The sequence below is a fragment of the Chlorocebus sabaeus genome, chromosome 7 (genome assembly GCF_047675955.1).
Source record: "Chlorocebus sabaeus isolate Y175 chromosome 7, mChlSab1.0.hap1, whole genome shotgun sequence".
Classification (NCBI taxonomy): Eukaryota; Metazoa; Chordata; class Mammalia; order Primates; family Cercopithecidae; genus Chlorocebus; species Chlorocebus sabaeus.
Genome location: NC_132910.1, coordinates 136087905 through 136115252, shown reverse-complemented (window position 1 = coordinate 136115252; position 27348 = coordinate 136087905). Strand labels below are relative to the sequence as shown.

The following is a 27348-nucleotide window of genomic DNA, read 5'->3' as shown; positions in this document are numbered from 1 at the left end:
CGGGGAAGCGCCGGAGTGACGAGGGACCCACCGGGACCCCACCAGGGACCCCAGCCGAGCGCGCGCCGCCGAGGGGGGCGTGGGGCCGGCGCCCCGGCCACCCGGTTACCCGGCGACAGGATACCCTGCGCGGGGCGGCGGAGCGGGCGCGTGCGGCGGCTGTTGCGAGAGAGATGAGCCGCGGCGATGAGCCCAGGTAAGAGTTGGGCGGGGCTGGGCTCCTAGGGGAGCCGCGGGAACGGAGGGCAGCAGAAGGGCATTCAGCAGGCGGATCCCCCGCTCGAAGCCCCGAGGCATCCCGGGTTCGCCCTTCCGCACTTGCCTCACATCTCCTGCTCGGCCCTAGGGCTGAGCACCCGCTGGGGCGCCCTCCTCCGGCTGTGGCTTACAGGCTAGCTGCGCGGTCTGCCGCCGCTGCCCGCCCACCGCGCCCTCGGGCGGCCGCTTGCGGAAAGCGCGGTGCCCCGCCCCAGGTCCGGCCAGACGCCGTCCCCCCGCCCCGCCCCACCCTTCAGCCCTGACCCCGCCCCATTCCTCTGCCCCTGCAGGTCCCGCCCAGTCTCTCCGCCCCATCCCATCCTTGCGCCCCGCCCCAGCCTTCAGCCCCGCCCCCTCCTAATCATCTCCACCCCGCCCTCCCCGCGCCATCATTCCACCCCGCCCCAGTCTTCAGCCCTGACCCCGCCCCACTCCTCTGCCCCTGCAGGTCCCGCCCAGTCTCTCCGCCCCATCCCATCCCTGCGCCCCGCCCCAGCCTTCAGCCCCGCCCCCTCCTAATTACCTCCGCTCAGCCCTCCCCGCCCCATCCTTCCGCCCCGCCCCAGCCTTCGGCCCTGACCCCGCCCCGTTCCTCTGCCGCCGGCAGCCCCGCCCAATCTCTCCGCCCCATCCCAGCCCTCCGCCCCGCCCCAGCCTTCAGCCCCGCCCCAGCCCCACCCCAGCCCCACTCCCTCCGCCCCGCCCCCAGCCCCATTCCCTCTGCCCAGCCCCATTCCTCTGCCCCCCCAGCCCCGCCCAATCTCTTCGCCCCATAAGCCCTCAGCCGCGCCCCGCCCCATCCCTTTGCCACGCCCCCACCTCCAGCCCCGCCGCGCCAGGCCACGCCCCGCTACCGAACAGCCCCGGACGGTTCTGTTACAGAAAAGCAGCCCCAGGAAGAGGATGAAGTTGACTCCGTTCTCCTTTCAGCGTCCAAGATCCTAAATTCCTCGGAGGGGGTGAAGGAAAGTGGCTGCAGTGGCACAGGTAAAATCGCCAGGCTGTAAAAGCCTCCTTTAACTATACGCAGGCGGCAGCACCTGGCCCGCACCACATGCTCACCTGGCGTGCTTCCCACGGCCGTGATGACACTGACAGCAGCCGCCACGGCACTCGCGCTTTGTGCCAGTGCTGTTCTATCTAAGCAGGTGATAGATCAACTCTTTAATTCTCACAACACTTTTACGCAGTAGGTGCTGTCACGATCCCCATTTTGCAGATGAGGAAACGGGCACAGAGAGGTTAACTCCCTAAGGCCACATAGGCAGCATGGAATGGGGCGGGCATTCAGCAGAGCGGCTCCGGACCGCCTGTCTTCACCACCACGCTATCCTACGTTGCTTCTCTGAATGCTAAGTAAGAATTGTTGAGTTTTTTGGACACACACTAAAACGATATGCAGTCAGCCCTCGGTATCCGGGAGTTCCACATCCTTGGATTCAACCAACCACAGATGGAAAATATTCAGGGGGAAAAAAAACAATTTAAAAATAACAGTACCGCAATTTTTAAATGCAAATTTTGAACAATGTAACAGCCATTTACATAGCATTTACATTGTATAAGGTATTACAAGTAATCGAGAGATGATTTAAAGTATACAGCAGGATATGCATAGAAGCTATGCAAATACTACCCCGTTTTGTATTAGGGACTTGAGAATCTGCAGATTTTGCTATCCGGAGAGCTCTGGAACCAATCCCGTGTGGATATCCAGGGAGGAGTGTATACCTTTTCTAAAGAAAACTATGTTTTACAGTAAATATTTATAGACTACAGGATATTATATGGGGAGGATGTTTGAAATAGCCACATAGCTAAAGTTTTCAAGCTCCACATAAACGATGACTAAGATGGGGGTACCCAGCTAGGGGAATCTGAGGACATTGAAGGTGGAGTCCCAGGCGACTTCACGCCTCTCAGAGGAGCCTGCTGTGAGGTGACATGCTGGGGAAGGAGCAGAGCATGGGGCAGAAGAAGGGTCTAGGCTGATGTGCCATGCCTGGACCCCCAGTTGCCCCTCTGCAGGATATGGATAATCCTGATGCCAAAGTGCTGAGCCCCAAGAGGTCTGAGGTTGGGACAGGATTCCTGCACCGCCACCGTCCAACATCTTCACAAAATGCCTTGTCGGGGCCCGGAAAGAAGAGACTAGAGCAGTCACACCTCAGCAGACGGAAGACACCCGGGTGCCCGGGCACCCCAGTGGAGGCCAGCAGGACAGGCACTGGCCAGTCCTCTCTCCACCCTCCTGCCTCCACCCATGAGCTATGCAGGTTTCCCTGGGCAACCAGGAGGGGCAAAGGGGGCCCCTAAAAACAGGAGAAAGAGTCCTCACAGAGAGTTGAGACATTGAGGTAGCTCTGTATTTACCTCAAAGAGAGCATGTAAAGTCAGAGGAAATAGAAGTACCTTAATTTGGCAAGATCACATGTTTTCTAACATGAATGAGGCTTAGGGTTCTGGAGAAAGATGCCAATATTTATAGAAAATAGTTTCATGCAAAATAGCACATGTATTTGTTTAAGAGTTGCAGTCTTTCTTGTCAGAACACAGTGGTTACAGGTATGGGGTTGACACAGGACAGGTTCTCAATAAACACCAGTTATCTTGAGTCAGGGGCCACCTGGGAATTTCCTGCCTGCAACTACAGGCAAAACTAGGAGGTATGGCTGGTGCCCTTCTCTCTATTCTCCTGTTGACGCTTCATTGTCACCAAGTGATCCATTCCCTGAGTACTGACAAAATAATGACCTGATTTGCATAACTACTGCCAGGTTACAAAGAGTTATAGAATGTTGCTAAGGTCTCTATGATTTCAGAACTAGTGGTTAACCTAATTCACCCTTACTGGAATGGGTTTATGAGAGACTTTTGAATTTGAGGATGACCAGGGTATTGTTCCCAGCACCCTGTTCTACCTGAGTCTTCATTCATTCATTCATTCATTTGTGGAGCATATTCTTTTGAGCATCTGCTAAACTTCAAGTGCTATTCTAGGTGCTGGGGATCCAACAGTGAACAAGACATGCAAGATTCCCTGCCCACAGGGAGCTTACCTTCTAGTGAAGGAACGGACAGACAAAGGCTATTGCGTGTGTGTACAGGGGGAATAAATTCTATGGAGAAAATAAGACTGAGAAGGGGTGGAGGAATATTTGGAGTGGTAGAGGTGGGTGGGAAGCATGTCATTTTAAACAGGGTGGTGGGAGAAGTCCTCACTCAGCAGGTCACATCTGAGCCAAGACCAGAAGGAGGTAAAGAAGCAATCTCTGCAGATTTCTAGGGAAAGAGCACTGCAGGCATAGAGAATGGCAAATGCAAAGACTCTGTGGTGGGAGTGTGGCTGGTGTGATTGAGGAACAGCTCTTGTAAATGGAGCAGAACAAATAGGGAAGGGCAGGAGGGAGGAACCAAGAGCGGGCTTTGAATTTACCAAATAATCATCATATCGCCTCTGCAGCAATGACTTCGTGTCTCTTGAGCATTCACTATGTGCTGTGCACTCAGTAAGGACTTTACCTACAAACTGGACCCTTGCCTGCAGTTACCCCTCACTGCGAGTGTGTGGCAAAGCTAGAATTCACATCTGGGCAGCAGGCAACCTGCTGCATAGCTCTTTGCATAATGACTGTGACAATGCCTCATGCAGAGGGTGCCACACCTCACAAAGCTTTGTAAGACAGGGACGTCTAGAAATGAACTTGAATTGTCACAGCAGAACTCAGTATTAGAACCTGCAGGCAGGCCTGGTGGCTCACGCCTGTAATCCCAGCATTTCGGGAGGCCAAGGCAGGAGGATCACCTGAGGTCAGGAGTTTGAGACCAGCCTGGCCAACATGGTGAAACCCCATCTCTACTAAAAATACAAAAATTAGCCGGGTGTGGTGGCGCATGCCTGTAGTCCCAGCTACTCAGGAAGCTGAGGCAAGAGAATCGCTTGAACCCAGGAGGCAGAGGTTGCCATGAGAAGAACCTAAGAATTACAAAGCTTGCAGAGAGCCTGACATCCTATATAGAATCATTATCCTGTTGCATTTTCAGGACATATTTGTTCCTCTTGGTCTGTTTGCTACAGGTATGCAGTCGATACTTTTTGTATACATTGAATACAATATTTTTTGCAGGCTCAGAATAAAAATTACCTCAAAAGTCATCCCATTGATAACTCTCTTTTTTTCACTTTTGACACAAATATGAAACAGCTGGAAAATTTAAGTTGAATGTAAGATGAGTACTATTCCTTACATTCCCAATAAACTCTAATCTTGGTGGGTGGGACCATGTCTTCAGTTCGTTTATATGCCTCCTGATATTGTAATTTTAGCAGGGACTTGGTAAATGGTGAAGTGTGATTGTGTTTTATCTCCTGGGTTCTTGGATAATTTCCCTTCCACTTCTAGAATCACATAATTCTGTGTGACTAAGTTTTGCTGAGTTTTTAAATTACCTTTCCTTTGGGAATAAGTAGCAGCCAACATCTCTGAAACTCACAAAACAGAAAGTTATGTTGAGAGCTTTTAAAAATAGATGAATCCAACTCCCTGCCTGTTCTCTGCCTGCACGGAATCATTGCTGGAGAAAAACACTCACTTTTGAGTCATGCCATGAATCTAAAATGAGTCCTCAATGCTATTGGGAAAACTTACTTTAGTTCCACAGCAAATTCTTTTTCAAACCCTCTGTAAGAAAAGCTGTTTCACTCCTCCTGTTCTCAAATCTCTAACACCTTTCTCCCTGGCCTCTCCCCTTGTAACATGGTCCCACACTATATGAAAAAAGTAGAAGCACTCACACCCAAACTCCTTCATTCTCACCCTTCACATTTGTGAAACCCATATTCTAGGTCTTCTCCCATTTCAATGGAAGAATTGTCCTTGACCAATCAAAAGTGGTTTCCTTTGGATCTCATCTCCTGTGGAATTCTCAAGTACCCAGCTTCTGCAATTAGCCTCCCTCATTGTCCAGAATTATTGCTTTTCTCACTTTCTGCTATGTGATTCCAGCAGCAAACAAGAATATTAGAATGTCTTGTGGTTAAAAAAACAAAACAAAACAAATTCCTTTAGCCAGATGTGGTGGCACACACCTGTGGTCCCAGCTACTCCAGAGGCTGACATGGGAGGATCGCTTGAGCCTTGGAGGTGGAGGTTGCAGTGAGCCAAGATGGCGCCACTGCACTCCAGCCTGGGCAACATAGTGAGACCCCATCTCAAAAAAAGAAAAAAAATTCCCTCTTCAACTTCACATCTCTTCCAGGATGCACTGTCGTCCCTTCCACAGTGAAACTAGAAAGAGCTACCTATCCTCCATGCCCACCAATCTCCACGTTCCATTCTCTCCTCAAGCACTTCCTTCAGGCTTCTATGCATGTCCTTCTGCATGGCCAGCAGTGACATCCATGTTTGTTTGTTTGTTTTGAGATGGAGTTTCGCTCCTGTTGCCCAGGCTAGAGTGCAGTGGCACAATCTCGGCTCACTGCACCTGCCAGGTTCAAGCAATTCTCCTGCCTCAGCCTCCTGAGTAGCTGGGATTACAGGCACGTGCAACCATGCACGGCTAATTTTGTGTATTTTTAGTAGAGACAGGGTTTCACCTTGTTAGCCAGGATGGTCTCGATCTCCTGACCTCTTAATCCGCCCCCCTCGGCCTCCCACAGTGCTGGGATTACAGGAGTGAGCCACCGCGCCCGGCCCACCCATGTTGAATGATGTGTTCATTGCTGCTCCCATGAACCACACACTGATAGACCCCCCTGGCTGCTGGATATCTCTCCTGTGATGTTTAACAGACAACCTACCTTCACATACCTAAAAATGTTTTTCTCCTAAAGTATGTTCCTTCTCTACTGTTTTCCCCCAGTAAATGACCTCATTACTCATCCATCTGCTCTCACCAAAAACCAAGGAGTCATCCTTCATTCCTCTCTCCTGGCCCCAACGAATCCTCCAGCAATGCTGCTGGCTTCATCTCCAAAGTGTATTCTGAATCCACCTACTTTTCCCCATTTTCCCCACCACCATTCCAGTCCAAGATATGTTCATCTCCACTTGGATTATTGCAATAGCCCTGCAATTGCCTTCTCACTCCCACCCCATAATCCATGATCATGTAGCAGAGTGACCTGTAAACTTTTCAGTCAGATCAGATCATTCTCATGATGGAAACCTTCGAAAGTTCCCCATTTTACTTAAAGGAAAAGCCAACCCACTCAGCTTGGCCCGGAGGCCCTGCGTAATCTAGCCCCGTCTCCTGCTCTGACGTGTCCTCATCCTGTGCTCCGTGGGTTCATGAAGCTGCCTGGTAACAGTGCAATCACGCTGAGGCCAAAACAGGTAGAAGAGGTGGAAGATGAAAAATAGATGTAGACAACAGGTATAAATCCCATTGTTTTCTTTAAAATCTTTGATTTACTATATCCCTTTATTAAGTCTGTATATTTCTCTTGGTCTTACATTTCTTATTTGATTTTAGCTAAAGGAATCTTATATTTAGCTTTGAACTTGCAAATCCTCCTAATGAAAGAAAATCTGTACAGAAAAAGGAAGCTATTGCTGTAGGTATAGGAAGGAGATAGAATGTTGAACAGTTACATCATTCAGAATAAAATTAAAGGCTGAAAATATTTATGAGAATGATATCCTATCTTTGTGTTTAAATAAAGAGCTGTGTGGAAATTACGGTTACAGAACAGAATGTAAACATAAAACTTCACAGTGTATAAATCATATAACTAGCAAATATCATGAAAAGAGGGAATTAGGCATCGAAGGAAATAGAATGCTAATTTTCTCATCTCTCTTGGCGGGGAGTAAGTCAAAAATGAATACAATAGAACTTTTTGTTATTGAAACAATAAAGATTTCAATCTCAATTCATGTTAATTTTCATTAGTTTACAGGGATCTCTTAGAAAATAATATCTCTCATGTAGTAAAAAAAAAAAATCTAAATACTAGAAATAATTTCCACTACTTGCAGTTTTAAAAATTCTCTTAAATTCAAGTAAATATGGGTACTATTTATGTAAAATACTATTGATATTCATCCACATATGTGCGTAGAGAGCTGACTGAAAGATGGCACCTAAAACTAACAGCAGTTTGTTGTGGGTGGCAGGATTCTATGTGGTATATTCTTTCCGACGTGCACTTCGCTCTGGTTAAGTTCATTAGAAGAGATTACTTTAGAGTCTGAAAAACTTTGTGTTTCCTTCCTATGCTGGTCTGGGCCTTCCTTCAGTTCCTTATTTTTTAGATGAACAGTTCAGGATACCAGGAGTTTAGCTGCCATTTTATTCCCAAGAAGAGGCAAAGCTAAGCAAGACCCAGACAGACTTGCCCTCCCTCCCTGCCCTCTGACTGAAGGTTCTTCAATAGCCAGGCAGCTCCAGGCTCCAAACCAGCGTTGCCCCTTTGGTGGTGAGGGTCAGAGGGCAAAAGGGGTGCCGTACTTTGCAAGCAGCTTCTCTAATATCTGTCAGTCTGCCAATCCAAAGGAGATTCGCTGACCTCTTTAAAAACTTAGGGCAGAAATTATCAGCCTAGGGAACATTCCATCATAGCTCACATTTTACTTAGGACACTGAAAGCTTTTATTAATACACTCTTTAATAAAAAGTTGACAAAGCAAGCAGCCCGACATGCAGGCGAAGAGGAAAGTGAGGAAATTTGCAAACATGGTGTAGTCTCCCCCTGTTGCGGATCTATACTCTATTCAGGAAGGTATCAAGCAAGTGACTTTCGGCCTATTATCCAAAGAAGTTGGAGCACTTCTGTCTACTGTGTCTCAGTATCCGAGTCACCAAGCAAAACACAACAGTCAGGCACCAGATGGAACAACGCTTTACTCACAGAGCGAAGAGATGAAGAGACGAAGAGACGGAGCAAGATCAGCCTCAGTAGTGGATGTTAGTTCCCCATTGCCAGAGGGCCCAGTCTGTCTAGCAGGGGACAGATAGAGTAGTAGGGTTGGCCAGGTGTCGTATGACACACACACTTAAGCAGAACAAAGGAGTACACACTGAGTCTGAAGCAGGGAGTGCTATCCCCACACATGGTAGCAAGTCCAGCACAGGCTGTGAGTGAGGACTTTAGAAAGAGTCCTCTCGGTAAAGACGTGTTCCAGGCCCAGGCCCATTCATACAGGGCCAAGAGGGGATCTAAAGACCGCGAATGTGCAACTTCCCTTCCCAAGAGAAGCCACGTGTGGGTACCATGCTTAAGACCAAGACAAAAAATACGCTGTTGATCCAACTTGGTTTCCATAAGGGGAAAAGTGTCATAGAAATTTCATAGAAACTGAGGCCTATCTATATACTGCTTTGCCAAGGGTCTCCCATAACATGAGGAGTATTAGTTTTTGTTTTTTGTTTTTTATGTAGTTTATATCCCAGAAACAAAGATATTTGATATTTGAGTTTTTCAGAGCTTTAAGTGTGGTGTTGCAAATTAATGGTGTACTCTAAAAGTAAAGACACTATTAAAGCCTCAAGTGTATATATTAAGTCAAGCGAGAATGATCACTTAAGCTTATTGTGGGACTAGCATAGTGTGAATATCAGAAGTTCTCGTTATTTCTGCCTCACTATCCAAGAGAGTTCGGAGACCGCTTTCTATTACAGGTATTAAAAAATAAAATTTAAGAATTAGCTCACGTGGTTTTTCCATTTTGCTTCTTAGAATATGGCTGCATAGCAGAATCAGAGAACCAAATCCAACCACAATCAGCATTGAAAGTGAGTCTCTATTTCATTTTATTATCTCCAAAATTCTGGGTAAAGGCTGATCTTTTTCAGAACAAATACTCCCTAAATGCGTGCGGGTTCTCCCACTTTATCTTCACAAAGAGCTCCATGAAAGCACATTGGAGAGTTAGCAAAATGACTAACAATGTGAACCACCTGGCCCTCATGGGACCCTTTCAAGTAATAGGCAACTTTGGGAGACATAAAATCGTAACAATTCAATAATATGTTTACCTCTCTAAAAATATTCAATTTCTTACTTTTGTCATAGGTCCTTCAGCATCAGTTGGAATCATTTCAGGCTTTGCGAATGCAGACTTTGCAGAATGTCAGCATGGTATGTTTCTTTTAATCTATATATGAAATATCTAACCTTAAAGTATCATCCCATCTTCCAAGCTGATGGTCACTAGCCAATGGATTAGCTGACACAGAATTTAATATAATAGAGGTCACAGCATATTCTAGGCTCAAAATTTCTTTTAAGGAAACTACATTCTTCTCTCTGTTTTACTTGTGTTTGGAAGCAAGCCAAAACATGCAGCAGTTGCTGATTTTTTAAATACATGTTTAAAGTCTATATACAGACTACAAATAGGGACCCTCATTGTTAGTGACATAAAATCTAATTCAAACTGGCTTAGGGAAAAAATGCACTTTAACAGCTCAAGTAAATGAAAGTCCTGGAGAGAGCCCACTTCAGGATGGCTGAGTCCACGTGATCGGGTCTTGTGTTGTCAGAACAGGTCTCACTCTGTATCCTGATTCTGCTTTCCACAGTAGGGGATTCTCAGACTCCCTGTGGTGGTAGAAGATCTGCTAGAAGGTCCAGTTGTTTTTCCTTCCAAATTCAAGTCAGAAAAGAGAGTACACTTTGCTTTGAGAAGGAGTTTTCGCTCTTGTTGCCCAGGCTGGAGTGCAGTGGCATGATCTTGGCTCCCTGCGACCTCTGCCTCCTGGGTTCAAGCAATTCTCCTGCCTCAGCCTCGTGAGTAGCTGGGATTACAGGTGCCCACCACCATGCCTGGTTAATTTTTGTATTTTTAATAGAGACCAGGTTTCACCCTATTAGCCAGGCTAGTCTTGAACTCCCGACCTTAAGTGATCTGCCCGCCTCGGCCTCCCAAAATGCTGGGATTACAGGCGTGAGCCACCGCACCCGGCTACACTTCACTCATAATAGTTTAGACTGAGGTTCTTGGCCTGATTCAGACTGATCCCGACTGGGTCACAAGCAATGCTTGAACCAATCACTGTCAGGTGGCTACTGTTCCCTGACTGGTTAGCGCTCAGTCAGGTGCCCCTGGGAGTTAGAGGCAGAATCAATACTACCATAACCACATTTCATCCAGAAGAAATAAGGAGAAGTATAAACAGAGGGCTAGAGTATGGATATTGGGGGTATGTAACACCCACATATTCACTAAAGACCCAATGTAAACTTCATCCCAATGTTCTTATACTAAAAGCACCTGCAGGGAAATGGGAAGGGTAGATAACTCCTCCTAAAGGGGACAGAATAGATTCCAAAGGTCTCTTATTCAACAATATAAAAATCAGACGTCTAAAATCATTTGAATATAGTTCATAAAACTTTGTTTTACTAAATTGTTTCTGACTTTATAACAATTAAGGCATAATTTTCTTAAAGATTAATGATAGAGATTACAATAAATTAAGTAGCTTTCATTTATATTCTATACAATGGGAAAGACTTTTTATGGGCAGGAAATTTAAACACACCTTTTAATTATAACATCTATTATTCCTGTACATTCATAAGTTTACAAATCTGAAATCAAATTTTTCTCAACTTTTAAAGGTACAGTCGGAAATCAGTGAAATATTGAACAAAAGTATTATTGAAGTAGAAAACCCACAATTTGGCTCAGAAAAAAATCTGGCGTTTGGTGCATGCATTGAAAAGGATTTGGTATGTTATTCTATAGAAATCATTTCTATATGTAGGTACTTCAAAACGTGACTTTACATAGTCCCCTTTGTTATAGGAAAAATGGTCCATCAGAGATGAAAATAAGGAAAGTCCAGTCCTGAAACCCTTAAAAGACATGTGTTTTTTCACCTCTGTTCTTCTGCAACTTGCCCATTTCTCCTGAGAGTCTGGAAAGGACATTTGACTTCGTCTAGATCCCAAAAGATTCCCAAGTAAATTCAAATACAAGGCAGTTTTTATAGCTAATCTATTCACTTAGGATTGACCTAGGTCTGTGGTAAATTCCCTAGAAAAGCTCCGAACCAAAGTTACCATCACTGTGTCCACACTGACTCGAATTCACACTTCCAGGATAGTCACAGTGCTAAAATCACCTGAAAGGAGTGCAAGCTAAGGTTAACAAATAGCTCAGAATTAGAAACATTCATTTGCCTGAAACTCCCATTTGACCTATCGGTTTCATCTTCACCACCTACCTATGATGGCCTCTTGAAAGACGCTAAATTTCTATATTTCTGAAATTGAGGAGTCGGCCCATGTATCTCACCCCAAAGGAAATAAGAGCAAGTTCTAAGCAAATTGTGAAGACCAGAGTCACAGATCTCAAAACAACTGTTGGGGAAAATAAATCATACTTGTTATGCTCCTTTGCTGTGGAAATGGGTAAAATGCTTGTTTAGGGTATATAAATAAATCCTCCACAAAATATTATCTGTACTGCTTGGACATGTGGCAAATGACAATACATTTATAGTGTACTTCTTGTTACAGCCTACAGAGAATCAAGAAGGAAACCTTTCTATGGAGAAAAGTCGTCATTTTAAGGATTCCAAGACACTTCATTCAGTGGAAGAAAAATTAAGTGGTGATAGTGTGAACAGTCTCTCTCAAAGTATAAATGTTCCATCCCAGATGCATTTCGAGGACACTTTGAGAACTTCAACAGACAATTTATCTTCAAACATAATTATACACCCTTCAGAAAATTCTGACATCTTGAAGAACTATAATAACTTTTATCATTTTCTACCTACTGCACCTCAAAATGTGATGTCTCAAGCTGATACGGTAATTCTGGATAAATCCAAAATTACTGTGCCTTTTCTCAAGCATGGATTTTGTGAAAATTTGGATGACATTTGCCATTCTATCAAACAAATGAAAGAACAGCTTCAAAAGTCACATGATAGGGAAGTGGCACTTGCAAATGAACTTCAGACTTTAAAAACTGATCCAAATGTTCAAAGTAATGATAAATATGACCTGTCCCCTATTCACCAGGAAAAAATGAACTTTATTAAGGAAGAAAACATGGACGGTAACTTAAATGAAGATATAAAATCAAAGAGAATTTCAGAATTAGAGGCATTAGTAAACAAATTACTCCCCTTCAGGGAAACAGTGTCAAAATTCCATGTGAATTTTTGTAGAAAATGTAAAAAATTATCCAAGAGTGAAATACACAGGGGAAAGAGAAATGAGAAAAACAATAAAGAAATTCCCATCACTGGCAAAAATATTACAGATTTAAAATTCCATTCCAGAGTTCCAAGATACACACTGTCATTCCTCGACCAAACAAAACACGAAATGAAAGACAAAGAAAGACAACCATTTCTAGTTAAACAAGGATCAATAATATTTGAAAATGAGAAAACTTCCAAAGTTAATTCGGTTACTGAGCAGTGTGTTGCAAAAATTCAGTACTTACAGAATTACCTAAAAGAATCTGTGCAGGTACAGAACAAAGTAACAGAACTAGAGAATGAAAATCTGAACCTTAAGTCCAAAATGAAACCTCTTATCTTTACCACACAATCTCTCATACAGAAAGTTGAAACATATGAAAAGCAACTTAAGAGTCTGGTTGAAGAAAAGAGTACTATTCAGTCTAAGTTAAGTAAAACAGAAGAAGACAGCAAAGAGTGTCTTCAAGAATTAAAAAAAATAATTAGTAAATATAATGTTCTCCAAGGCCAAAATAAAACTCTAGAGGAAAAAAACATACAACTTTCTTTAGAGAAGCAACAAATGATGGAAGCATTTGATCAACTAAAAAGTAAGGAACACAAAACTCAAAGTGATATGGCCATTGTCAATAATGAAAATAATCGAATGAGTATAGAAATGGAAGCAATGAAAACCAATATTCTATTGATACAAGATGAAAAAGAAATGTTAGAGAAAAAAACACACCAGCTTCTAAAAGAAAAAAGCTCACTTGAAAATGAACTAAAAGAAAACCAGCTAGAGATAATGCAGCTAAAAGAGAAAGAAAGATTGGCAAAAACCGAACAAGAGACACTTCTTCAAATAATAGAAACAGTTAAAGATGAAAAACTCAATCTTGAAACAACATTACAAGAATCTGCTGCTGCCAGACAAATTATGGAAAGAGAAATTGAGAATATTCAAACCTACCAATCTACTGCAGAAGAGAATTTTCTGCAAGAAATAAAAAACGCAAAATCAGAAGCAAGTATTTATAAGAATAGCTTGTCGGAAATTGGCAAGGAATGCGAAATGTTATCAAAAATGGTAATGGAAACCAAAACAGATAATCAGATTCTAAAAGAAGAACTAAAGAAACATAGTCAAGAAAATGTAAAATTTGAAAACAGCATCAGTAGACTTACTGAAGACAAAATACTTTTAGAAAATTATGTAAGAAGCATAGAAAATGAAAGGGATACCTTGGAATTTGAGATGCGGAATCTTCAACGAGAATATTTAAATTTAAGTGATAAAATTTGTAGTCAGCATAATGACCCTTCAAAATCAACTTATATTTCAAGAAGAGAGAAATTCCATTTTGACAACTATATTCATGAAGATACCTCTAGTCCTCGGAGTAGGCCTTTGGCTTCGGATTTGAAAGGTACGCAAGTCCTGGAAGATTAGTAGAGATGTGTTTAAGATTCTTTTAGCCTGTTGGGCACTAGCCAGAGTACAGAAATAAGGAGGAAACTTTAAGATGAATATAATTTTGTTTTGTAAAATTTGTATCTAATGTATTATACAGTGAAATTATTTAGGAAATTTTTCTAGATAAAATTTATATTATATTTATATTAATTATGTACATTGCATGCATACAAAGCAACTTTGGCAGTGAGCAAGAGGGAGTTAATTATTATTTTAAAGTATAAGTAGTACTCCCACCTTAAAAGAATTCTTTTTTTTTCCTAGGAATTCCAAGTAAACTATATCAATTGCTTCCATCCAAGATCTATAAATAAACGGCTAAAATCAATGTTTCAAAACCTTTGTCCAAGTACTTTTCCACCCCCAAAATAATTTTAAATTATATGATTACATTAACCTGGTAATTGATTAGACTAGTTTTTAAAATTAGAAATTGGAATTAGGTATATATTTTATATTGTCAAGAACAGTGGCGAATGTGAGATTTTACCCAACTAGTAAGCTCATATTTTAGCCTGCTACAGTTTTGTGGGTTCTAGTGGAAGGCACAAGACTCCTGAGTGAGAGACTGAGGAGAGTTTGTTACAATAGCAGGAGTCAGAGTATCAGCATGTCTGCATGGGTTCTCCAAGCCCCAATTTCCATAAGCAGCGTAAAGACGATCACCCAGTGGGTTGCATCACAGGAGACAGCGAGCTTGGAAACCCAAATATTATAATGGCTAGTAAGATGCCTGCCCGTTGCTGTAGGTGGAAACATTGCACTGGACAATAAGCAGGCCTGCCCTGGCTCCAGAGCAAACACAATCTCTAGCTTCCAAGGTTGCAGGCACACCTGTCCTGGGCTCCAGAGACACTCTGTCTTCCAAGACTGCTGTTCAAATATTCCTTGTTGAATTTTGCGCAGTGCTTTTCCTACGTTTATTGAGGTGATCCTGTTTTACTCCTTCAATCTGTCAATATGGTAAATTACGTTAAGAAACATTCACCTTGAATTCCTGGGATAAACTCCACTAGGTGATGTTGTATTATTCTTTTAATATATATTCCTGGATTCAATTTGATAATATTTTGTTAAGGATTTCTGCTTCTATATTCAGACGGACGTTGGTCTATGTTATTTTCTCGTAATGTCTTTGTCTGGCTTTGGTATCAGGAAAATCCTGTTGGGAAGTGTTTCCCCTCCTCTATTTTCTGAATGTGTGTAGGATTGGTGTTATATTATTCCTTCCTTAAATATTTAAATATGTAATACTCATACATATTTGGAATATATGTAATATGTAAATATCCAACAGAGGGCCTGGGTTTTTCTAAATGGGAAGGTTTTACATTGCTAAATGATTTCTATTAATGTAGAACTATTCAGATTTTCTATTTCTTGAGTTAGGGTTGATAATTTGTATGTTCTGAGGAATTTGTACATTTCATGTAAGTTCTCAAATGTATTATCATAAAGTTGTTCATAATATTCCTTATTAGCATTTTAACATTCAAAGGACTTACAGCGACGTCCCCTCTTCAATTTCTGACATTGGTAATTTGGGGGTTCTTTTTTCTTTATCATTCTTGCTAGAGTTTTAGCAATTTTACTTTTCTTTCCAAAAATCAGCTTATTATTTCACTGATTTTTCTCGCTGCTTTGTTTTTCATTCCATTGATTTCTGTTCCTATTTAGTAATTTCATTCCTTTGGGTTATCTGGGGCTAATTTGCTCCTTCCCTAGTTTCGTACCCACATTAACTGCACCACAGAGTCTGGTATGTTTTCATTTTCATTCAGTTCAAAATATTTTCTTTTTCACTCGTGATTTATTCTTTGACCCAATGGATTAGAAGTGAGTTGCTTGATTTCTAAATGTTTGGAGATTTTCAGTGATTTTTCTTTTATTGATTTCTTATTAATTCTGTCTTGATCAGAGAACATGCTCTATAATCTTTTTTAATTTATGGAGACGTGTTTTATTGCCCAGAATATGGTCTGTCTTGGTTGATGTTTCAGGTGAACTGGAATGTTCTATAAATGTCAACGAAGTAAATGTGTTGACAGGATTGAGCAAATCTATGTCTGTACTGATCTGGTGTCTGCTTGTTCTAACAGTTACTGATAGAGGAATAGAGAAGTTGATTTGTTCATTCTATAAATTTGTTTAATGTGTTTTAAAGCTCTTATTTTATTTTATTTTACTGTTATTATTATTTTTTTTTTAGATGGAGTTTCAGTGTTGTCAGCCCAGGCTGCAGTGCAATGGAACAATCTCACCTCACTGCAACCTCCACCTCCCGGGTTCCAGCAATTATCCTGTCTCAGCCTCCTGAGTAGCTGAGATTACAGGCGCCCACCACCATGCCTGGCTAATTTTTGTATTTTTAGTAGAGACGGGGTTTCACCATGTTGGCCAGACTGGTCTCGAACTCCTGACCTCAGGTGATCCACCGCCTCAGCCTCCCAAATTGCTGGGATAACAGGCACGAGCCACCATGCCTGGCCAAAGCTGTCTTATGCATGCACACACATTTAGCACTATTATGTCCGCTTGGTAAACTGATACCCTTATTATTATGAAATAACCCTCATTATCCCTAGGGGTATTCCTTGTTCTAAAGTCTCTGATATTAATATAGCCCCTCTCATTGTCTTTAGATTGGTGTTTGCATAGTATATCTTTTTGCATGCTTTTATATTTATTTTGTAATGATGAATCAGTATGAGAAACTCTGAATAGTTAAATAATAAATATATACCATGAAAATGGATTAGTAAATCCTGGAAATCAAATATAAATCAAAGAACTAAAGCATTAAGAAAATAACTAATGGTGAGCACTATATCCATTTAAATACAAAATTAAGATTAAAGAACTATGAGAATTGTGGTTACAAAATAGAGTGTTAGTGTTAAAAAACATTGACAATATAAAACAAACAATATAACTAAAAAGTTAGGCTCATCCTTTTACTTTTAACCTACCTTTGTCTATTTTGTTTACTGCTGAATCCCAGTGCCCAGACTATGCCTGGAATATAGCAAGCACTCAACATTTGTTAAATGAATGATGAATTAACAGGCTGCCATTACACTGGACTATTAGGCATAGGCTGGGCCTTCACTCTGTATGAATGTTGTAAGGAGTTTTAAGTATCAAGAAGTTTAGACAAAATTAGCTGGATGGGGTGGTACATACCTGTAGTCCCAGCTACTCATGAGACTGAGGTAGGAGGATCACTTGACCTCAGGAGTTTGAGGTTGCAGTGAGCTATGATTGTGCCACTGCACTCCAGCCTGGGTGACAGGGTGAGACCCCATCTCTTAACAATAACAGCAAAGTTTAGACAAGATGACATTTTAGCTTCCTTCCTTCCTTCCTTCCTTCCTTCCTTCCTTCCTTCCTTCCTTCCTTCCTTCCTTCCCTTCCTTCCTTCCTTCCTTCCTTCCTTCCTTCCTTCCTTCCTTCCTTCCTTCCTTCCTTCCTTCCTTCCTTCCTTCCTTCCTTCTTTTTTCCTTCCTCCCTCCCTCCCTCCCTCCTTTCTTTCTTTCTTTCTTTTTTTTTTTTTTTTTGAGACAGAGTCTTGCTCTGTGGCTCACGCTGGAGTGCAGTGGCCTCATCTCAGCTCACTGCAACCTTGGCCTCCCAGATTCAAGCTATTCTCCTGCTTCAACCTCCTGAGTAGCTGGGACTATAGGCATGTGCCACCATGCCCAGCTTATTTCTGTATTTTTAGTAGAGACGAGGTTTCACTATGTCGGCCAGGCTGATCTCGAACTCCTGACCTTAAGTGATCCTCCCGCCTCGGCCTCCCAAAGTGCTGGGATTACAGGCATGAGCCACCGCGCCCGACCATTTTAGGTCACTTTCTAACAGTAGTGTAAGGATTTCAAATTGCTTTATGGAGATTTTTGAAAATATATATATTGGGGGGAGGGAGGATAATATGTTTTTCTAGCTAGCTCCAATAGGCTTATAGCCTGCCCCCTTAATAAGGTGTGAGGAGGAATAAACTGGAAACAGGTCCTCTCAGTCTTTTTTCTTGTAAACTAACATGTGTTCTATAGTTGATTTCCTACAAGTAAGTAACCTGCATCTTACCCTGCTCTCCAATTTTGGTAAAGGCTGTAGAGTGACTAACATAACTTGAAAGCAGCCAGAGGCTGGGCGTGGTGGCTCACTCCTGTAATCCCAGCATTTTGGGAGGCTGAGGCGGGCAGATCACCTGACATCAGGAGTTCAAGACCAGCCTGACCAACATGGTGAAACCCCATCTCTACTAAAAATACAAAATTAGCTGGGCGTGGTGGCAGGCACCTGTAATCCCAGCTACTTGGGAGGCTGAGGCAGGAGAATCACGTGAACCCAGGAGGCAGAGGTTGCAGTGAGCCGAGATCGCGCCTTTGTACTCCGGCCTGTGCAGCAAGAGCGAAATTCCGTCTCAAAAAAAAAAAAAAAAGTGAGAAGGCTGAGGTGGGAGGATCGTTTGAGCCTAGGAGTTGGAGACAAGTATGGGCAGCAGAGGGAGACCTTGTCTCCACAGATAATTTGAAAAATTATCCAGGTGTGGTGGCACATGCCTCTGGTCCCAGATACTCAGGAGGCTGTGGCAGGATTGTTTGAGCCTGGGAGGTTGAGGCTGCAGTAAGCCATGATCACACCACTGCACTCCAGCCTCGGCGACAGAGACTAAGACCCTGTCTGGGGGAAAAAAAAAAAAAAAAAGCAAGACTGTGTGGCTTTGCCAGTGCTAGTTGTGCTAACTTGGACAAATTAGTTCATCTTTCTCTAACTCCATTTGTTGTTAGATATAGATTAAGAGATTAATAATTAAAAACATATTAATATGGAATGCACATGGAATGGTATCTGGTACATTGCATTATATAAGTGTTATATAATGCTACTATAATGCTACTAACTTACTTCTGACATTGTAACAAAATACCACAAGGGAAAATTCAGTTATAATTGATGAAAATTCAAATTAACAAATTACCTTACAACTTATTTACAACAAATTATTTGATGGATAATGATCTAGTGGTTGTTTTTGTTTTGTTTTGTTTTCGTCTGTTTGCTTTTAGAGACAGGGTCTCACCATGTGGCCCAGTCTGACCTCAAGCTCCTGGGTTCTGGTGATCCTCCTGCCTTGGTCTCCCAAAATGCTGGGACTACAGGTGTGGGCCACTGTACCCAGCCTTAATAGACTGATACATATTTTTTATTTATTTTACAGCTTATAAAATATTTTAAATTTGGTTTTCATAATTCTTCCAGGTAGATAATACGGATGACAGATAATTCAAGAGTCTTAAGAAATTAATTTGCTCTACTGTAGACAGCTATAATAGTAACAGGCTGAACCTGGTTTTTGTTTTTTTTTTTTTTTTTTTGAGATGGAGTCTCACTGTGTTGTCCAGGCTGAAGTGCAGTGGTGCAATCTTGGCTCAATGCAACCTCCACCTCCCAGGTTCAAGCAATTCTCCTGCCTCAGCTTCCCCAGTAGCTAGGATTACAGTTGCCCGCCACCACGCCTGGCTAATTTTTGTAATTTTGGTAGAGACAGTGTTTCACCATATTGATCAGGCTGGTCTCGAACTCCTGACCTCAAGTAATTCACTCACCTTGGCCTCCCAAAGTGTTGGGATTACAGGCGTGAGCCAGCGAGCCCGGCCTTAAACTTGGCTTATTATTCTTAATGCGTGTTCCACATTTATATACAAAAGGAGCAGGCAGTCTCTGAAGAAGCAGGATAAGATTTCAAAAACTATGGTGTACTACTGCTTAACTTTCTCTCTGCTTAACAGTTCTTACTAGAGCTTATTATTGATCTAAGTCTCCCTTAAAGTTAAGCCTTTCTTCCATGTTAGGTCGACATCCACAATTATTCAGATTTGAGCCTTGAACAGATGTAAATAGACGGTTTGTAGCAGAGACTGATGTCTGGCTAAGCAAGCTTATTTCTTCCATTACTCCCTGATGATGGATGCAGAAAACTACTCAAGTCATACAAGCATCATCACAGGAGAGTAGATAACTAGACGTGTAAGTTGTCAAGAGACGACACCAGAGTCATGGCTGAGTCTGAGGAATAAAGCTGTTTCACAGGAAACTACCTAATGTTGTATTGTTACATTTTCAAAGTTCAAAGAAGAGACAATAATTGTAAGAAAACAATCCATGGGCATCATAACTAGTTTGCACCTGTCAGATCAAACGTGTGTGCATGCTTTCCTCTACCAACACTTAGAGAAATCTTCATTGTTTTACATATGTCATTATTCCCATTGCTGGTTTCCATATTTGGTTTTCTGTAAACTGACACAATACATTTATATAAAATCCAGATAAGGTCTGTCAATTGTCACACTGCTGCTAAAACCCTTCAGGAAAGCATTAGATTAGTGTTCCCATCTATGAATATGATATGAAGTGTGTATATTAATAAAAATTAACTATAAAGGCATATTAATAAAAAGGCATATTAATAAAAATTAACTATAGTTAAAAGAGATTAAAATGAACAATTATAATTTTTAAATCTAAAATAAATTTCGATAAAATCTGAAAATATAAAACTCTTATCTCAAAAGAATTGGGATTACAGGCGTGAGCCACCGCACCCAGTCTAAGAATAAATATATTTATAAGGCTTGTTTGGTAACATTATCGATATATAACCATAGATGTTATTCACCTATGTGTACTTGGTAAGGCCATTCCTATTCTGAAGACAAATGTATTCAGTATTACTCTTTGATTCACATTATACCCTTGGTAATATTTTTATGATATTAATTGCACAGTGTTAGTTATGAGGCAGGCATGAAAAATTCCTTTAAAACCTTAATTGTAAAAATTATCTGTACCACCTGCACTCCTCCTTCAAAAGCCAGCTATGTATGTCTGTCTTGACATAGTTCCCTCCACTTAAAAAACGTGGGTAGGCCCAAAAGAAGAGTCTTGTAGCCTTCTACAATCTGATTTCCAGCTCTAGGCAGCCTGGACTGGCAGAAGGACAAGTTCTAAGAAAGCATCACATATTTGTCCATTTTCACAATGCTGATAAAGACATACCCAAGACTGGGTAATTTATAAAGAAAAAGAGGTTTAATGGACTCACAATTCCATGTGGCTGTGGAGGCCTCACAATCATGGTGGAAGGCAAAAGGCACGTCTTACATGGCAGCAAGCAAGAGTGAAAATGAGAACCAAGCAAAAGGGGTTTCTCCTTTTAAAACCATCAGATCTCGTGAGACTTATTCACAACCACAAGAACAGTATGGGAGAAACTGCCCCCATGATTCAATTAACTCCCACCAGGTCCCTCCCACAACATATGGGAATTATGGGAGCTGCAATTCAAGATGAGATTTGGGTAAGAACACAGCCAAACCATATCACACCATTATCTAAAATAACTTCCAATGTATTAGTTGATATTTAGATAATTTACATTTCCCTTTTAAAATACAACCACCACTAGCCCCTGCCCCTGGTGAATGAGGGCTAGCAATACCTCACTTTGAATTACAGTAAGATACTTAAATCATGTCTTTTAAGAGCCGATTTTTTTTTTTTTTTGAGACGGCATCTTAGTCTGTTGCCCGGGCTGGGGTGCAGTGGCACGATCTCGGCTCACTGCAACCTCCACCCTCCAGGTTCAAACAATTCTCCTGCCTCAGCCTCCCGAGCTGGGATTACAGGCATGCGCCACCATGCCCGGATAATTTTTGTATTTTTAGTAGAGACAGGGTTTCACTATGTTGGGCAGGCTAGTCTCGAACTCCTGACCTCGTGATCCACCCACCTCAGCCTCCCAAAGTGCTGGGATTTCAGGCATGAGCCACCGTGCCTGGCTTAAAGCAGATATTTTTAAAAGACACAGGGCAGGTGAAGGAGAAGAGATAACTTGAGGACTAGCGGGTAAGGCCTTGGTGAGATGCCCCAGGTGAGGCAGCTTGACAGCTAGAGAGGAACATGGGAGGACACCAAAGACTGACTTCATCCATCTTCCAACTTCAGAATTTTTATAAGATACTCAACTAACAAGTACATCCCCCTCAACCCCTCAACTCATCCTGGGGCTGCCATTGGCTAAATAACCTGATGCTTTACGTAAGTCACAAATAGAGGGCGTATTACCATATAAGCTGAAGCATTTGCCTCACTATGTCATGCGTATATATTGTATCTATGTAATACTATAAATGGATCTAACATTTATCTCTGATGTTAAGAATGCTTTAGTAGGCTATGACACTTGGATAGCTGTCAATCCAATTTTCAATACTTCTGAGAAGAAACAGGAAGAATTTATTGTATACTTTCTACCCTTCCAGCAGTCTCTTCCACTTCTCCCCTCCAACCCTGCAATTTTTTAACATTAGCAGTAAAAGCAAATGACAGATTGCACTTCAGGATTTTATCCAATGTGTACACATGTTCTGCTCAGACACATAGATCTAAAAACATAAATCAACAACCATGTGTTATTAGCAAATACTATTTATTAATTAAGTAGTAGTATGAAAACAAGGAAGAGAATTAGAGTTGTAGGCTTAAATTTCTTTTAACTGCTTGAGCTATCTGCTCCAAAACATCTTATATTTTTTCAAATAATTAGCTCTCGATAATGAATTACTCGTAGTTAAGATCTAGAAAGCTACTTGTCTTCCAGTTGCTAATAGGATGGTACTGAAGCAGTCTTGTAGTTCTTTGAATTTAGTGCCCTAAAATTGGAAAATAAACATACATTAATTTTATAGGTGCAAGTCAAATACCTGTACATTTTTTTTTTTTTTAAAGACAGGGTCTCACTCTGTCACCCAGGCTGGAGTGCAGTGGTGCAATCACAGTTCACTGCAACCTCAACCTCCTAGGCTTTCAAGCAATCCTCCTGCCTCAGCCGCCCAAGTATCTGAAACTACAGGCATGTGCCATCATGCCTGGCTAATTTTTATGCTTTTTGTAGAGACAGAGTTTTGCCATGTTGCCCAGGCTGGTCTTAAAATTCTGGGCTCAAGTGATCTGCCTGACTTGGCCTTCCAAAGTGTTGAGATTACACACGTGAGCCACCAAGCCCAGCCTATCTGTACATTCTTATAAAAACTTTTTTCATTAAAAAATTTAAAACTAATATACTTTGTAACATATTAACAATCCAAAACCATAATTTTCTCATCAACTTAAAACACTTCATTTTATTAAAGCCGTATATACTTAGAAGATACAATTTAAGAAGGAAAACAATTATGGAATCGATTTTAAATACTACTGTCCAAAGGTTTACTGGTTTTAAAATTAGGGTGAAAGAAGCTAGAACCTGATTCAGGATAATGATTTGATAATGTATTATAAAAAGAAAGAGATTTCAATAAATTAAAAATTACTAAACGGAAGATAAAATTCAAATTTTTCAAAAGAACAATCACTTATTCTTCTCTTTCTCCCTGCTCCAAACATATATGCTACAGCATCATAGAACTTTCTCAGGTTTATTCTCTGCAGAGAAAAGAACACACAGAAAACTTGAAATACTGCCCCCCTTCCCACACACAAAGTTCCATCTATCAGACGGTGGGTGTGGTGAGGACAATTCTAATTTTACCATCTGTTTATTGGATGAAATTGGGCAGAGTAGTGATAGGTGGTTTGCCAGAGGTTAAAGGTTAAAAGGATAGAAAAAAGCTCCATATCTTCCTGTTTCTAAGTCCAATACTTTACCAACTAGCCCGCAGAGAATAGTATTCCTGTAGACAATAGTTTAAATTACACACATTTACCCTAACATCTAGGGGAATCGTGGTTCAGTGACACAGATCAGTTTTTGTTAATTCAGAAAATGTGAATTTTGCTAGGTCAAAATCAATTTTCCTTACTTATTCCACAAAATTGTCACCAAAGTGCTACAAAGAGTAGATAAAATATGCAAAAATTGGTCATCATCGTCATTGATATTAGCTTATTATAATAAAACCCGTATGTGTTAAGCTACTATTCAAAATGTATATCCGGCCGGGCACAGTGGCTCACGCCTGTAATCCCGGCACTTAATCTCAGCACTTTGGGAGGCTGAGGTGGGAGGATCACCTGAGGTCAGGAGTTCGAGACCAGCCTGACAAACACGGCAAAACCCCGTCTCTACTAAAAATACAAAAATTAGCTGGGCGTGGTGGCGGGCGCCTGTAATACCAGCTACTTGGGAGGCTGAGACAGGAGAGTTGCTTGAACCTGGGAGGAGAAGGTTGCAGTGAGCCGAGATCACGCCACTGCACTCCAGCCTGCACTCCAGCCTGGGTGACAAGAGTGAAACTCCGCTCAAAAAAGGAAAAAAAGACAAAACGTATTTCCAAAACCTGTTCCTTCAAACCCATGTATAGTATCAGCAAGACATGGTCGACTTGGAAAGCTTGAATTGGCTAATTATCGCAGCTAAGAAGGACTCTTCATTTCACCTACATTACCTCACTTATAACAGCACCTCATACATTAGTGACTTCGTGCTAACTGCATAGTGTAACTTCTATTTGATGGTATCATAGCAATTTAGAGCTTTTGTCAAAGTAGTATTGGAGTCTGGGGGGTGGTTATTCTATTTGACATAAAATGAGAATGTACTATGCGTCCAGTTAATTGCAGTGACACTGTATTACTGAAACTGAATTCATAGGAAAGACACTGGTTCTAACACTCCTAGTGAGATGCATGCATGGCGTAATACAGATGTCATAGTATCGGAGGCCACTGAAATACACACAGCGTTCTGTAGTTAATGCTAGTGACACACACAAGTGCTCAAGAAAAAACTTCACTTGCCAAATGCTTTATGCACTTGCCATTTGGGAAATACTGAGGTGAATGTTTTGAAAAAATATAAAGTCAAGCATAACTGTAGGTAGCAAAATGGCTATCATATAAGGTTTAACATATATGAATGACTATAACACATAAAAGACAGGTTCAAGATAGAAGTTCAGTAGAACTCCGTCTGAGGCTATTAGCAGACTTTAGAGAAGAGATGATAGAAGATAGAAGGCAGAATGAACAACCTTACCAGCAATGTAGTAGAGTAGGTTAAAAAAAGTACATGTATTTTGTGAGGCTCAAGAAAAAGATGCACAAAAACAACAAGAAAGGCAACAGGAAAGCAGGTTATGGCCACCTTACAAGGGGCCTTCAGTTTTTTAAGCAAATGTTTGAAACTAGATGGCATCTCAAGCTAATTAGTCCCCATGAAACCAGAAGATAACTTCAATATTTTTTTTTTTAGAGAAAACACATCTTAAAGTACATAAAATACAGTAAAATCATGTATATCACAAAAAATGTTGTGGGCTGTAGATATTATGTCTGAAGTAGCAAACTCTAAACATTTTAAATTTTCCTTATTTGAGGTCATTTTTTCTAATCTTGCAAACTCTCAACATAAAATTTAGTGCTAGGTAGCCCCTGAATGATGTAAAGCTTAAGATGTCCAGAAATTTTTTTTCAACTTAAGCAACGGACTAGATTAAAATAATTCAGTCAGAAAATTGGATACATACTGAAGCTCTAAATGGATGTTGAGTGAGAGAATCAAGTGAAAAAAAGCCATTGTTAGGTATCCAGGACCACAGAATCGTCTCAGCAGTCTCATGAGCAAGAGCAGTAGTACAAGTATGAACATCATCTAAGTTAGGGCACCCCAAATTATCGAAGTTTTAAGACAGTATCAACTTACTATGAAGTCTTCTTTCCCAAAAGAATTCAGGTATCTAAAATCATATTTCTGGTTAGGTAAAAGTTAACACATAGCACTGGTATTTTTAATTTATAAAAATGTTAAGTAATTTGTCTTTAGCTGATTAGTTCTGCTGGTAAATACATTGTTCCAAAGAACTTAACAAGCAGTCAATCAGCAATACACCTTTGTGCGGGGCATGGCGGCCCACGTCTGTAATCCCAGCACTTTGGGAGGCCGAGGCAGGCAGATCACCTGAGGTCGGGAGTTCGAGACCAGCCTGACCAACATGGAGAAACCCCGTCTCTACTAAAAATACAAAATTAGCCAGGCGTGGTGGTGCATGCCTGTAATCCCTGCTACTCGGGTGGCTCAGGCAGGAGAATCGCTTGAACCCGGGAGGCAGAGGTTGTGGTGAGCCGAGATCACGCCATTGCATCCCAACCTGGGCAATAAGAGCGAAGCTCCGTCTCAAAAAAATAAAAAAGAAAAGAAAAAGAAAGAAAGAAATACACCTTTGTAATAAAGGGCAGTATTATTTTTGTGAAATAATACTAATGTTAGTATTATAATTACTGTCTCCAAGTGATAAAGATGTACTACTGTTTTTATAAAAGAATGTAAATTTAGTGTCCTTTAGACACAGAATAACTGATTGTTTTTACTCCGAAGAACTTTCTCAGTTTTGAGAGTATACAAAACCTGGATAAAATTGAAGTTTTAAGATACTTTGATAATATACTTTTTCTGAAAGCATTATAGTTACATTGGCATTTTTAATTAACCAGAATATTTCCTATTTTCACAGGCTATCTCAAAGTTAAAGACAGAACTCTCAAGCATCATTAGGATTCCTCACGACTGCTAAGAAACTCCCTTGGAGAAATAGCCAATGTTAACGTGTACTGCTAACTGAACTATGAATATCTAACTAGTCTCAAATGACTCATAATGAGGCGCTATAGATTTGCTTTAAAAATTATGCACAGAATGGTTTGGTGCAGATAACTTAAGCTTTTTCATCTGGGAATTTCAGAAGATGGGGGAGAACTTCTACAAGGGAGGCCAGGTACCTGTATGTGGAAGGGGCTGAGATGTCTAAAGTCACCCAAATTTGTCATTTTAAAAAGTATATATAAATAAAAGATACTATTTTGAAGAAGTATAAAAGTTGGAAACAATTGTTTCTTGGTTTGTAAGCTAAGCGTAAAGTATTCCCACCTTCTGACATTCAAAGTCATTATACTTTCAACTGGTCTGCTTTTTGGTCCACCTGGTGGGTGGAAAATCTTATCGTTTTTGCCAGAAATAGTTGCCAATTTAGCCATATAAGGGCCAGCAGAATGTGATGGGTAAGGATCAAATGTTCCTGCCTTCATTCCACCAGGCTGCAAAGAAAAATGAGACAACTTAATGTGATTTTGTAAAATGCCTCTACAAAATTAGCTTGTGAAGAAGTTCATACAGATTTTTGTAGTCTGCAGAGTTGGTTTTAAAGAAGATGATACTGTTTAATTCAAACACCACCAAAAGGTCTCCCTACCACCAACTTTACAGGGTCAAAACACCATAATCCAAAAGCTCTCTATAAAAATGACAATATTTATAGTAAGGTAACAGTCTAAACTATTGCCAAGCATTGATATTTTAGAGTTTATCAGGCCAGGCTATCACTTAGTTAGAAAGTGAGTCTATTAGTAAGGGAAATCCTAGGTCAGATGTATTTTGATAGAGAACGGGGAACAAGGAGTGTGGC

General features: G+C 41.1%; 2 protein-coding genes across 8 annotated transcripts in view; one reads left to right on the top strand and one right to left on the bottom strand.

Annotated features, from left to right (window-relative positions):
* Positions 1 to 93: 93 nt before the first annotated feature.
* Positions 94 to 26802, top strand: CCDC110 (coiled-coil domain containing 110). 4 transcript variants are annotated; one of them, XM_008000442.3, is made up of 7 exons: positions 94 to 196; positions 1141 to 1245; positions 8939 to 8994; positions 9275 to 9340; positions 10826 to 10936; positions 11729 to 13835; positions 26401 to 26802. In XM_008000442.3, the coding sequence occupies exons 1-7, from the start codon at positions 187 to 189 to the stop codon at positions 26439 to 26441; spliced, it is 2496 nt and encodes an 831-aa protein (XP_007998633.3). In that variant the 5' UTR covers positions 94 to 186; the 3' UTR covers positions 26442 to 26802. The 4 variants fall into 4 exon arrangements, with proteins under 4 accessions (XP_007998633.3, XP_072873867.1, XP_007998636.3 ...); XM_073017766.1 differs by lacking the exon at positions 26401 to 26802 and adding an exon at positions 16092 to 17353; XM_008000445.3 differs by lacking the exon at positions 10826 to 10936.
* Positions 22363 to 27348, bottom strand: part of CFAP96 (cilia and flagella associated protein 96) — a 23814-nt gene continuing 18828 nt past the window's right edge. For 3 of the 4 annotated variants that reach the window (XM_008000447.3, XM_073017777.1, XM_008000446.3), the window contains exons 7-8: positions 26814 to 26980; positions 22363 to 22602 (exon numbers count right to left, since the gene is read on the bottom strand). In XM_008000447.3, the coding sequence (XP_007998638.3) occupies positions 22554 to 22602; positions 26814 to 26980 (216 nt within the window). In that variant the 3' untranslated portion in view covers positions 22363 to 22553. The remainder of the gene's footprint in view (positions 22603 to 26813; positions 26981 to 27348) is intronic. The other variant, XM_008000450.3, reaches the window with a different exon arrangement.

Excerpts from the sequence above, each read along its gene's own strand:
- CCDC110 (XM_073017766.1), top strand. Across the intron at positions 8,995-9,274 it reads AACCACAATCAGCATTGAAA|GTCCTTCAGCATCAGTTGGA; the intron begins GTGAGTCTCTAT and ends CTTTTGTCATAG. Across the intron at positions 10,937-11,728 it reads CATGCATTGAAAAGGATTTG|CCTACAGAGAATCAAGAAGG; the intron begins GTATGTTATTCT and ends TTCTTGTTACAG.